At 38.9% G+C, this 14,170-nt stretch overlaps 1 protein-coding gene across 4 annotated transcripts in view; it reads right to left on the bottom strand.

Annotated features, from left to right (window-relative positions):
* Positions 1–14,170, bottom strand: part of Erap1 (endoplasmic reticulum aminopeptidase 1) — a 30,074-nt gene that overhangs the window by 7,756 nt on the left and 8,148 nt on the right. For 3 of the 4 annotated variants that reach the window (XM_031360157.1, XM_031360154.1, XM_031360156.1), the window contains exons 3-12: positions 12,889–13,027; positions 10,195–10,329; positions 8,112–8,232; positions 6,968–7,122; positions 6,289–6,402; positions 4,100–4,231; positions 3,745–3,876; positions 3,517–3,588; positions 2,152–2,354; positions 526–605 (exon numbers count right to left, since the gene is read on the bottom strand). In XM_031360157.1, the coding sequence (XP_031216017.1) occupies positions 526–605; positions 2,152–2,354; positions 3,517–3,588; positions 3,745–3,876; positions 4,100–4,231; positions 6,289–6,402; positions 6,968–7,122; positions 8,112–8,232; positions 10,195–10,329; positions 12,889–13,027 (1,283 nt within the window). The remainder of the gene's footprint in view (positions 1–525; positions 606–2,151; positions 2,355–3,516; positions 3,589–3,744; positions 3,877–4,099; positions 4,232–6,288; positions 6,403–6,967; positions 7,123–8,111; positions 8,233–10,194; positions 10,330–12,888; positions 13,028–14,170) is intronic. The other variant, XM_031360158.1, reaches the window with a different exon arrangement.

Raw genomic sequence — 14,170 nt, 5'->3', positions numbered from 1 at the left:
TGTATGTGTGTATGTATGTGTAAGTATCTGTGGGTGTGTGTATGTGTGTGTGGGGGTGTGGGTGTGGGTGTGTGTGTATGTGGGTGTGGGTGTGGGTGTGTGTATATGTGTGTGGGTGTGGGTGGGTGAGTGTGTGGGTGTGTGTATGTATGTGTGTAGTACTGGCTGTTCTTCAGATTCTGGACTTTTTTTTTGTCAGGAAGTAGATGAGACAGGGATGCTCACTGGCCTTGTACTTGACACTTAGGAGTTTTGTGTTTTCACCATTCCAGCACCAGGGTCACAACCATACGCCGCAACATCATTTTGGTTTTTTTAAGCATAAATTCTGGAACTCAAACTTAAGTCCAAACATTTACAAGATAAGCACTCTACTAACTGAGCCATTTTCTAAGTCCAGCAAGTATTCTAAACCTATTCCCTTTCTTTTTCACCAAAATCAAAAGCTAAAGAAAGTTGATAGCTGATTTCTACCCATTTCTATATTTCTTACTTCTTAAACTAATTATTTCTATAATAAAGTACCTGTCTTTGTCCTCAGCAGAAACCTCTGGACTGAGTCTGATTTGCTAGTAATGAATGTCAGCGGAACATGCCACAGATAGCTAAAAGAAAGCAAATATACATTGCTCATTGTTTTTATTCACATAACAAACAGCTTTGAAAACATCTACCCTCTGGGCAGTGGTGGCGCATGCCTTTAATCCCAGAATTTGGGAGTCAGAGACAGGCAGATTTCTGAGTTCAAGCCCAGACTGAACTACAGAGTGACTTCCAGGACAGCCAGGGCTATACAGAGAAACCCTGTCTCAAAAAAACCAAAAACACCAAAACATCAAAAAAACAAAAACAACCAAACAATCGAAATACAAACAAAAAAGGACATCTACCCATCGTGTGCCAGGGTAGTATAAAAAAAGAATGGTATTGAGAATGTTATGCTAAGATCTGATAGTATGCTGAGCCTGCCTTCCAGCTCAACTGCTATATGCCTTTCTCAGACCCTACAGTAGAAAGAGAAAAGCAAGCTCAAGTGATTAATGACTAGTGTTCCAAGCTTAACCTCAAATAATAACCACTAGTAATGACACAGATTGGCATCATGTCCCTTCTAAATCATGTACAAAAGAGACAGATGTCACTTCTCTTCTGTGGAGTTTCTCCAAATACTCTGAATCTGATCAAGAAGAAACAGTAGGAGAAAATATAAGTTGAAGGAAATCCTAGCAAAGTAAATGGCCTGAAGTGGGGAAGAAATATCAAGAAACATAAGGACTGGAGAATTGCTGCAAAAAAGGGAAACCAAAATAATGTGGTAATGAAATTTGAAATGTGCTAAATTTGAGAGCAGGGTTTTTCCATTTTGACACAGATATTTTATGACAACTGGAAAAACTGAATAGGCTTTATAGATTAAATTATGATAGTTTGTCAAGTTTATTTCCTAATTTTGAAAATTTGCTATGATTATAAGTGAATGTTTTTATTTTCTTGAAAATACAACTTCTCTATACATTTTGGTATGCATGTAATATATTACGTGTTATTATATTCATATTGCCTGAATGTAAGTTATATATATTATATAATGCCTTCTTCTTATATACACACAGAAAATCTTAACTTGAGTGTAATACATAGCTGTGCAAAGCATATACAGACACTTTTTGCCACTTTTATGTTCTGATTACATTAGTTTAAGATACATCAAATATTGTATATGTTACAACACACCATTTCTCATAATATTCTTCGTGGGTGCATGCTAAGGGCTTCTAGGATGTAACTCAGACTTCTGGAGAACTTATTTCTTAATTCTTGGAAATCACATAAATTCTTTGGTCAACTCCAATCAATGTCAGTGACTACTGTGACTTCACAGCAACTGCCTACTTAGATCAGAGCTGACTTCAAGCCAACAACTAGAAATAACATCCTATTAACTGCAGAATGGGGGGAATGTGAAAACCATAGGCTGCCCGCTTTACAGAGACTCGAAGTCTCTGAATCCTTTCGGGATGGTAGGATTACAGGTCAACTGTGTAGGACACACACAGCTTCAGCTGAAGCACTCAAGCAAGGGAGTGACGGCAAGGCTTCAAAACGAAGATGGTATCCCACCCAGAAAGAGATTCCCACTGTGGACATTACCCAGTCTCTGGGAAGCGTTCAGAACCCTTCATGTAGTGTTCTTGCTTCATGTGCACATTCCGCCCTCTCACAGTGATGGTTATCAGAGGAAAGCCTTTCTGCAGTGTCCATGTGTTCATCATGGTCTTTACATCTACAACATTCTGACGCCAGTGCTGGTTTATAGACAAAAGCGGGAGGGATGCATCATCTGAGATCTGCCTCTGAGGAGAAGAGGCCAGCTTGTATTTTTCTGTTCTCTAGCTGCTTGCCTTGTCTACCCTCCCCTCCTGTTCCCAACCATTAATCCTTGACTGTCTACCTTTCCATTACCTCCCCCAAGCCGGTGTGTCTTGACAGTTGGCCCTGCTTAGCACAGCTAATGTCCAGGCATACCACATGGACACCAAGCTGCCATGTGAGTAAAAGAATGAGAGAAAAGATGGGGTAGCAGTAAGGTTTTCAAAACCATCGTGACTGTACTAGCTCTTGGACAATCAAGGTGCAAAAACTGTTCCATGAATAGGCTGTGCTTCTAAAGTGACAGCACAGTGATGGCTTGTACCTGACCAGCAATTGGAAATACAAAGTGTGTGTTCCTCTGCACTGAAAATGCTCCTGGGAAAAGATGGACAACAAAATATTCTACTGCATAAGCTAGAAACTATTAATAAAGCAATCTCTGAAAGAAAAACAAAGCAAGGAAATAAAAATACAGCAAATAAAATTTTGTTGAATTTCTAGTCACCCAGAGCTGTCTATGGAAATACCCCACAAATCCAGATTAAATAGTCAGACCATTTTGTGGCCTAGATGGCATGAATATTTGATAGCTGATCAGTTGATAACAAGGGTTGAAACGGAATTTAAATCCCTGCTCTGCAAGTTGCCATCATATGAATTAGATCTCACCTTCCCATTACCACATTTAAAGACCTGAACAGTATTAGCACTTAGCTTATGGGTCTGTTGAGGGAAGTAAAGGTAATTATATGCCCGATCACTCAGCATCTGCCTGATGCATAGTAAGTGTCTAAGAGTTTTCTCGGCCCTTCTTGTCATTTTTCAAATGCAGTGCTCTAGAAATGACTGATATAATCCAGTCTTAACCTTCCACTGAAACTTGTCCTAAATCCATTGTTTTAGGGATAGTGGAGTGAAAGCAATTACTGTTTGTGGGAAGTTCTGTCCCTAAGGTTGGGACATCCTCTTGCATAGATGACTCTTAGGAAAATCTGTAAAAGACTGTTAGCCTGGGTCAATTTGAATGCAGGCCTGCCTGTGATGAGAGTGATTTAACTGAGAACCTCAAAAATTTGTCAGAGATACCACTCAAAGAATATGGAGAACATGCATGGGTGGACAGGGACAGGCTGAGAGACTTACTGAGGTTGATGATGGGTGTTGGCTTCTAGAGCAAAAGCCATCCATTGTTTCTGTGCCATCTGTGGGGCAAATCTAAAACCAAAAGTAACAAGTCACTCTCATTTCTCTAGAAAGTACTTTGGTTCTTTGGGATGGAGTACCATAATACAGGAAAAAAAAAAAACAAAAAACAAAACAAGGCAGTCAGTTGGCCAGCCCCAGATGCAGAGCTTTTTGAGCACCACTCACATGCATCATGCTATTCCACAGGTCCTCGTTTTTCGTGTTTTTATAACTATACTTTTGGAGATACTGTACAATTCCTCTTTTAAATGTATCTGCACTCAGATAATCTCTCAGCATATTTAGAATACAAGCCCCCTGAAAAGATAAGAAAAATATTACTATCTGTAGTTTGTTTGTACGTTTCAATGCAGCTGCATTAGTTTTTCAAGATTTTACACCATAGAAAGCAAAAAGGATTGATGAGAATCTAATAGGATTGCGGGCCAATTCCAAGCTATCCCACACCTGAACTATAAGCCCTCTATTCAACTACTAATGAACTTAGTATCCAAACGGTGTCACTGCAATCTGCTTTTACCTTTTCATAAGAAACATCATCAAACATCTCCCGAATCTGTGCAGGATTCTCCACAGGTGTGGATACAGGGTGAGAGGAGTTTAATGCATCAACTTCCATTGCATTAAAACACTTGCCAAAGAAATATTCTTCCTATGGACATAGAGAACAGAAATAAAGGGGTAAAAATGTAAAAAGAAGGGAAGGAGAAGGGCTTAATCTGCAGAACAGGACTAGAATTCCAACTTCTGTGTCAACTAATCTCATAGTTTTAGAACTAATACAAGAGTATTGCTAATCTTTCTAAGAAAAGATCTAAACATCTAAGAAACTGAGGCTGTAAATAAGCCATGAATATTCCATTTATTTTCACCACTTTAGAATAAACTTAATCTCATGTTAACCCAGAAAGAAGATCATTCCACTTGTATCCAAAAGCTACAAAAAATAGGGAAGTAAAATGCATAGTGATTCCAATCAAACACATATATTTAACTTTGGGACTTACAGTGAAAAACAATAAATTAAATTCCTAAATGAGTAAGTAGCTTTCTTTACTTGGTATATTCTGTCAACTGTATATCCATAATAATTTTATTAAAGATTATGTAGAAATAGGATATACTTATAATGTATGGCATGATAATATAATATGTACCTTACAACTATTTATAAACTAATTACAAGTACATATATGTGAATGTGGAAAATAATTACCCATAAATATAATATTTTACTAAAAATGATTTTTTAATAGAAAGTGAATTTAATTTTGCTTGCTGCTTATGATCTTCTTACAGTTAAAACATGGTGTTTAAATTTATATATGAGTTCTAAATTAAATTTGTAACCTAGAAGTCTAGGTTGATAATGTAATATGTAGTTACTTGAGTCAAAATTCATGCAATGTGTCAATTTGGATCCTATGCATATTAACAGTAATATCTACCCAGATTTTAAAATGCAATGAATAACCTGAACATTGGAAAATGGTATAGAACATTCAGCCTGTTATTAGCTCTATTTCTTTATTGTTAAGGGAAGATGTAACTTAATATTTCATGTATATTGAAAGTTCAGTTAGCATTTTCAAAGATGACTCATCTCTAAGCTTCCAGTGAAGTCATCATTTCTATAAATTCTATAATCAAATGCTAAATATGCTTGTAGAAACATTGAAAACACAGCCCCAAAGCTCAGAATACCCACAATACACCCCACAGACCACACAGAGCTTAAGACAAAAAAAGACCAAAGTGTAGATGCTTCAATCCTACATAGAATGTGGAATAAAATAATCACAGGAGGTAGAGGAAGGGAGGGACCCGGGAGGGATAGGGGAGGGAGAGGAAAAAAAATTGGGACAGTATCAGGTATTGGAAGGGACAGGCGAGAAATACAGAGGGTCAGGAAGTCTAATAAAAACATGTAGCAGTGGGGGCTGGGGAACTGGGGGTAGCCACTAGAAAATTCCAGATGCCAGGCAATGACTTTAGCCAAAATACCCAACAAGGGGGAGATAGAACCTATAGAGACCACTTCCAGTAGATAAGCATAGCCCCCAGTTGTAGGATGGGGCCACTCACCCATCTCAAAATTTATAACCCAAAAACGTTCTTGTCTAAGGGAAAGACAGGGACAAAAAAAGGACCAGAGACTGAAGGAAAGGCCACCCAGAGACTGTCCCACCTAGGGATCCATCCCATCTGTAGACACTAAACCCTGACACTATTGCTGTGGCCAAGAAACACTTCCTGACAGGAGCCTGATCTGGCTGTTCCCTGAGAGGATCTGCCTGCACCTGACCAATACAGATGCAGATACTCATAGCTAACCATCGGACTGAGACTGGAGACCTCAATGGAAGAGCTATGGGAAGGACTAAGGGAGCTAAAGTATATTGCAACCCCATAGGAAGAACAGTATCATCTAACCAGACTACCCAGAGCACCCATAGACTAAACCATCAACCAAAGAATGTACCAAGAGGGATCCATGGCTCCAGACACATACGTAACAGAAGATGCCCTTATCTGACATCAATGGGAGGGGAGGCACTTGGTCCTGTGGAGGTTTGATGCCCCAGTATAGTTGGATGCTAGAGCATTGAGGTGGGAGTGGGTGAGTGGGTGGAAGAGCACCTTCATAGAGGCAAAGGGTAGGGGAGAGAGGGAGGATATAAAAGATATAAAACATAAACAACTACATACGACTTTTAGTTCAGGATGGGTCACAGTGACAGACACAAACTCCATAAATTTGGCAAATCCTTCATTGAGCCAAAGGTCATTCCACCATTCCATGGTGACCAGGTTCCCGAACCACTGAAAGAAAAACATGACTGCTTATTTGCAACTTTATAGTGAAACTGTACTATTTATATGTACTATGGCAGAAGCAGATACAATAAACTTAGAGACATGGAAAATGATTAACAGTTGAACAATGTAAATGTATTTATTAAACATTTTATCAGAGTAAACATAAGGACTTTCAACATTAATTAAAAACCTTGAAACTTAAGGAATCATCTCTCCTCTGAAATGGAAAAGTAAACATAGTTATATGAGCAGCTTCATTTGTCCCAGAAGAGAAATGGGTATTAGATTACACTAAAAAATCATTTTCTCTGAGGCTGTGGCTGCTGGCAGACCACCTATTCTCCAGCAGAGGATCCCAATCATGCATATGTGGACAGCACTAATTGAATTTGGTGAGTTATCAAAAATAAAGGAAGAAGACATGAAGTTTGGAGGTAGGTGTTTTGCGAGGAGGACCGAGGAAGAGTTGAATGGTAGTGGAAATAAGGAGTGGGTATAATCCTATAACATTGTAAGCTCCTATGAAGTTCTCAGAGATCAAACATCATGTCTGACTAAGCGTTCCTACCTGGTGAGCCAGTTCATGGGACACAGTCATTGTGATGCCCAGCTTACTGGACGCAGAAGACTTTTCTTCATCGTATAACAGAGCGGATTCTCTGTACGTCGTCAGGCCCCAGTTTTCCATAGCACCAGACTGAAAGTCTGGGATTGCAGCAAGGTCTTGGGTAGGAAGGGGTACAACTCATTATCAGTCTCACAACTACACATTCCCTTAAATGTAATAAACTTCAGAACAGAGGATAAAGTGAAAAGCTAAGCCCTTGAACGCAGAATTAGGGAGCTCCAGGGGCAAAGACCGTTCCTGGTAGAAAAACAGGCTTCATGACTCTCACATTGCTGCCAGTGTGACCAGTCAGGCTTAGGTCTCAAGCATCTCAGTACATCTCTTCTGATTTCTTTTTCCTTTTGCCCTCTTTTATTTGTCAGTACTGGGGATTGAACCTAGGGTCCTGGGCATGCTAGATGAGTGCTCTACCACTGAGATACATCCCCCATGCTTCTCTTTACTTTTTATATTGAGGCAGGTCTCCCTCCCTTAATTAGTCTGGCCTTCAACTTCTAATTCTTCTGCTCAGTACCTGGAAAAACAGGTCTGAAGTATTAGGCTTGGCGCCATCTCTAATATGTAAAGTATGGGAACTGAACAATCAAAAAAAAAAAAGAAAGAAAAGAAATTACCTTAGTAAACTACTGTTTCTCGGAGGCCTACAGCTATATTCCTAAAAACACAATAACCAATAGCTTTGAAAGTTCATATAAAATCTGCATATTTTTTTTAGAGTTGGCATATGTAGTCCTTCAGAAAAGATTTTGGGGCTGTTTTCTATTCTCCTTCAAAGTATGTACTGATAATGACAAAAGAAAAAAAATGAAGTCCTGCATTCTTTTGCCTCCTGCTAATGACCCCAGAGGGCAAGGCCATCCTCAGGCTCAACTGTCAGGAACTGCATAGTGATCGGTCATTAACTGTTGATTAGATAAATAAGAGGTGAGGGGACTGTCAGAAGGATCAGCCTGTTGTCTGAACAGGCTGAGACTTTCATTATGTGAAGGGCAATACCAAGAATCATGGGGATTCGCCAGTGATAATAATATTATCTATGATAGGGGTCATCAAATGCCACCTGGAAATGCCAGTAGTACTCTACCTTGCTTGGGTAAAGGATATGGAATGCTGAAATAATCCTCATAAAACTCTAGAAGAGTTATTGCAGCATCCAGAGCATAATAGGCTTGATTTATCTTGTCTGGCACAGCATACACAGAGACCTAAAGCAGAAGAACAGGAAGATACTCAGGTACCATAATGGCTTCCTGCTAAAACTAGAGAGAACAATGGCTTCTTACTATGGGATATGGATGTCAATACTACAGAGGACAATTAAGAACTCCATTATTTTAATTCTGATTGCTCCTAATTAACTTCATTTCTGAAAATAACTACAAAAAGCAGTTTTGTACTCAAAACTCAAAGCAGTTTTCTCAACTATTTTCAGAAAGCAGTAATATATGATGACTTAGAAAGCAATAGCACAATGTCAGTTAGATGCTAGGAAGTCAGTAGGGTACCACACCCATCTTTCCCCTGTGAATCTGAGCCCAATACAGATGGGCTCCAGCTCTGGTTCTCATGGCACTGACAGACTCTAGGAACAAAAGGTGGGATCTGGTCCTAGCCAAGGCAGGAAGTATAGCAGGAAATACCAACCCTCCATAAAACCAAACTCCAAAGCTATTTCCTTAGTGCATGGGTAGACTAAAAATAATCACATTTCTCTCAAAGAATCTGTAAGTGAGAGAAAATAAGATAGGAAAGGAAGGAAGAAAAAAGGAAAGAAGGAAAGAAGGAAGGTGGGAGGGAGGGGGAAGAAAGAGGAAAAGAAGGAGGAAGGAAGGAAAGGAGGGAAGAAGGGGGAAGGAAGGTAGAGAGGGATGGATGAAGGAAGAAATGCTTTGCTATTCCCTGGTATTACACGTAGAAGAATGGGACAGTCTTTAAAAAGAAACTATAGTTTAAAATAAACCTTCATAGCTCTTAAGAGTTGGAACTAAAGTAACTAGGTAATCCAAAGTACTGAATCGAATACCCCTATTTAAGGTCATCTTTGGATTTGAAGTACTCTATCGTTTGGCAGGAGGGAAGACACATGTTCTAGAAGAGTCCACTTTTGATTGAGGAGTAAGCCTTAATAAATATGAAGAAACAAGATAACATGAAAGAAAGTCTGCAGAAACGAAAGGCACAAAAACTTCACATACGATGATAGCCATGACCAGGATATAAAATATGTATATTTGCATGCATAATGTCCATAAAATATGTATGTATATCTAATATGTTTCAAGGAAGATAAGGAAGAACTAAAAATATAAGCATAGCTTAGACATTATAAAAAATCATGCACAGTAGAGCCAGCAAAACTTGCAAAGCAAAGGGCAGATTAAAGTCCTCTCTTCACCTAAGCCACTAACCTTCCTTTCAAGTATCTATACCACTAGAAGAAGAAACAAATTCAGAGTAGCCCAGCTACTCAGGCCTCAGGGACAGCATTACATATCCAGTAACTTCAGTTCCCTTAAAAGTATGTTTTCCTTCTGGACCACGTGACAGCATAATGACAGCAGAAGTTCTAAGCACAGGCTCAAATGATGCTTGAAGCAAGACCTTTACTAGAGCATTCTAACATTCTCTGACATAGACTGCCGTTCCCAAAGACACCTTCTTGAAACCAGCAAGCAACTTTTTCTTCTTTCCTCTCCCACCGTCTTTTCTCAACAAAACCAGAAACACTGCCTTTAAAGCTGTAGACAATTACAATCAGATGCAAGCTTAGAAACCTCTAAGCGTATTCTTCATTTATTTTTTGAGATGGGATCCTACTCTGTAGCTCTGACTAGCCTGGAACTTGCTAGGTAGACCAAGCTGGTCTTGAAGTCTCAGAGATTGGACTGTCTCTGTCCTGATGCCTGGCCAACTCATACATTTTAAACAAGTATAATCTACATTCCACAAGGAAAAGGGCCAAGGTCAGAGAGCTAAATAGCAACAGAGCCAGGTAACTGTGACTCCTTCCTGGCCAAGTGCTCTATATCCTTTCGTTACTAGGGCATTGCTATTAAGTAAGCACCTGTGACAATAAGATTGTTACCTTTCCTGTCTTTCCTAAGATTGAGGGAATCAAGTTTCAGGGCTACCAGTTTTGAAACCAGGACCACCAATCATGGGCTCACCTTGACTCCACTCTTAGTCATCTTGCTTACAGACTTAAAATCAGAAATGATGAAGGCCACTAGGTAGGTGCTCATCTTCACAGTGATGTCAAAATGGTCTTCTATGAGTCCTTCAGCAACATTCACAGATTTCACCTATTATCACAGTAAATAATCAAGTAATTCAATTGTTCAACACACTGACACACATTATAAGAAGAAATCTCCCAAAATAAAATACATATTGAAGACACCAGTACAACATTTCTATAGTTACTTTTAAAAGTCTCCACTAGATTTCTGACTATAATTTAGAGGCCAGGGCCAGACCATTTGATTCTATTTCTTTTTTAGTGGGATATAAGTACACTCTCTATACTGGGAAAATACATATATAACCATTTACTACCTAAAAAGAACTTCTGATGTTTATATTAAGTTGAAAGTGCCCTATGACTTTGCATAGTATGCAAAATCTTTTTCAAACTTAGCTTTATTTTATTTGAATGAGTTTTAAGTAAAACCATGACACAAGAAATCTTGAAGAAAGAGTAGCATGACGTGCACACAGTCTAAGAGACGTGCTCCCAGAGGGAGAGCCTAATACACAACAAGCATTTCTTACAGAAAGAGCCAGCCCAGGGAGGAGCATGCACACAGACACATTCCTATGGTCGGTCCCATTGTTGTCTGTTTTTGTGTCCTCATCCTTTCTAATTCCCATCAATCACTAGGTATGGTGCTTGCCTGTGACCTTCTGGTTATTTCAACCAATCCTACTAATAAACAACTTAGATTTACTCCTTAAGAGTCTCAAGCTATCCTTTCGTTTAAATGGTTTCTACATATGTCCTGCCCAAATTTCCACTTCTAATGTGCTAATTAATAGGAGAGCAACCAGATTGTACTAATATAAATTAAGATGTGCTTAATCCCTGCCAATTGCCTAAACTTTCAACATTCTAATGGTGTAAAGGATCTGACTTTCTAGCCCTGCCCCCACCCCCACCCCCAAATATCCATTGTTCTTCCTCTCAGCACCACATCTGCTTGGAAAGTTGGCCTACTCTTATTTAGATTCTACCAGTGAAAAGATTTCGTACCCCAGGAGCAAGATGGTGCTAGAGGCTTTGCAGTGCTCTCAGGTGGGTTCCAGAGACCCAGTAGATTAGGATGTCATTATCTTTGTGGTATCTCTAGAGCTCCTTGTCTTTCATATGCAAGCCTATGAATTATTCCTCAAATGCCTAATGTTCTGTTATTTTTTCTAGAGCTATGACACTCTCATTAGAGAATCCATTTCTGTGCTACAGAGTAACTGCATTAACATTGCTTGGGGTGGGAAATTGTAATATGAAAAAGAGTATTTTCTATTCATATGCAAAAGTGGATGCAGGGACAAAGCTAGATGCTAAGAATTTGCAAAAAAATAAAAGAAAGAAAGAAAGAAAAAAAAGAAAAAAATACAGCCCTCTAGGGTACACAGAATTTACTTGATAAAGGAATCTTTCAGGTGTTTTATCTGGGGGTTCTGTGTCCCTTTGTCATGGCCACCATAATGAAAATGAATGTTTTTTGGAATCCTAGACAGAATTATTCTACCCTGGACCTCATCAAATGAAAATGAATTATGAACAATGAAATCATGTATCGCCTGGTGAAGCCTGTATTGTGGTGTTCACTAGCTGCTCCAGAGCTGCAGTTGTACTTGCCTCAGTAGCCATGATCCATGAGACAAGGAAAGTAGATGAGTGGTTTTATTCCTTGGGCATGGACATCTTTTTGCCTTATAAATCAGGAAGAGTGCTACCCATATTTGCCTTGAAGAAATGGCTACACAATGGAGGTAACCTCTAATAGTACAGGCTCTGAAAATATTACTCTTCTTTTGGATGCCTGTCCAATGTCACACATATAACTATCTGGTACATAGTTAATGTCAGTAGAGATTAAATGGTAATTCTAATTATTATTTAGATTGTAATATAATTGCACCATTTTCCCCTTCCCTTTCCTCCATCCAAACCCTCCCATATGCCCTTCCTAATCTCTTTTAAATTTATGGCCTCTTTTTTCATTAGTTGTTATATAAACATATGATCACTCTATATAATGCTACTTTATGTAGGTTTTCAGCTTCTTTATTTCCTGTCATGCATCCAGGGTTGACTATGTAGTTTAAATAACCAATTGCAGTGATCTTCCCTGAGAAAGACTTATTTCTCCCACTCTCAGCATCCCTTCGTTGCCAATAATTATTTGTTTAGGGTTGAGGCTCATCATAAGCTTTCTCTGTCCACTTTGGCATATGTAATGTTGTCCTTGTTCAGCTCAGTGGAGACTTTATGGATGTAGCTTCTGACACTACTAGGAGATGCTGTATGGCTATATTTGACAAAGCTCTTTACTTAACATCCTCATAAAATAACACAGGAGAAAACAGGGTGAGAGCAGTTTGTGAAGGGAACTATCTGTTGAACCTGGTGTGAATTCCTGACAGTTCCCTCCCATGTGTGTCATTTATCCTGAAAACATGGACTTTCTAAGGGACAATGTTTTGTTTGGTTATCAACAAACTTGAAACAAAAGCATTGGCAGAGAAAAGCTATTATACATAACTGTCAGGAAATAAAACCAAAGGTAATTGAAATGTTGAAGCATTGGACACCACCGAGAAGGGCAGTGTTCCCAGGAGCAGATTCCATTCACACTCACCAAGGGCATGTTGGAGATGGCCAGGTGCCTTGGATCCCTCCTTATCTTGATGGAAAAACTTGCCTTGAGGGCAGGCTCATCAAAGCAGGGAAAAGCCATTCTAGCAGCTGTGGGTTCAAACTGTGTTGCTGCAAGTATTCTACAACAAGTGAAATGAAATCAACACAGTGCAACAAGGACTCCAAAGGAGGTATTCCTGAAGTTAATTTAAGATTCTTGGATATTACTACTTATCTATTGATTTATTTACTTATACACAGGGTCTTTGCTGTGTAACCCTGGCTAGCTATGGAGAGCAGACTGGCCTCACAGAGATCTACCTGCCTTTGCTTCCCAAGTTCTGGAATCAATAGATATTTTTTAAAGTAAAGAGGGGCTATGGAGATAGGTCAGCTGGTAAGGTGCCTCTCCTACAAGCATACAGACCTGAGTTCAAATCTCTAGCACACACATGAAAAAGCTGTGTATGAAGACATGCAATTGAAACCTTAACACTTAGGAAACAGACAGGTAGCTTCTCAGAGATCACTGGCAAGCCAGTCTCTAACCAGTGAGCAATAGCCAGGTTCAGTTGCTCAATAGATAAAGAATAAAAGAACAAAAGGGTGAAAGAATGAAAGAGGAGTGCACACTATGAAGACATTATTTTGAGCTTGTATACAAATGGGTGTATACATATGGGTGCATACACATGTATACACACATGTTCATACAAATACAATATACAAATACAAATATAAAATATCTTATGAGAAAAATGAAATACATCGAAAAATATGGACAGTAGATTAATAGCAGTAGTAGAAACAATGAACTCTAAATTGATTAGAAAATCTTCAGTGACCAAGTGGAATCTCAGATATAAGCAATTCAGAAAGAAAACCTACACATCATTAATAAACATGCCTGAATGGTTCCACTTTCTTAACCATTAAACTAAGGAAAAATTTCACTATGTTAATCCTACTTATCCATGAGCATGGGAGATCTTGTCCCTGAGGGCTGCCCAAATGGAGTTAAGAGCAGCTCAGATGAAACATAGTAAGTAATAACTCAAGGATATTGATAGGAAAGTAGATTCTAACAACATGGAGATTAGTATCTGCCCAGTTCTTGTGTTGTGTAAGGTGTATTGTGCATATAAAGGTTGTATGTGTCTTTCATCAGGGAACTTAAATAGCAAAGATGGAATAGAAACCTTGGGCCAGAATTTAATAAATTTCTACAACACATACAGAACTAAACAGAATTCTCAACAGAGGAATCTCAAATGGCCAAGAAA

The sequence above is a fragment of the Mastomys coucha genome, unplaced genomic scaffold, assembly GCF_008632895.1.
Source record: "Mastomys coucha isolate ucsf_1 unplaced genomic scaffold, UCSF_Mcou_1 pScaffold8, whole genome shotgun sequence".
NCBI lineage: Eukaryota > Metazoa > Chordata > Mammalia > Rodentia > Muridae > Mastomys > Mastomys coucha.
This window is presented reverse-complemented; position numbering and strand designations above follow the sequence as displayed.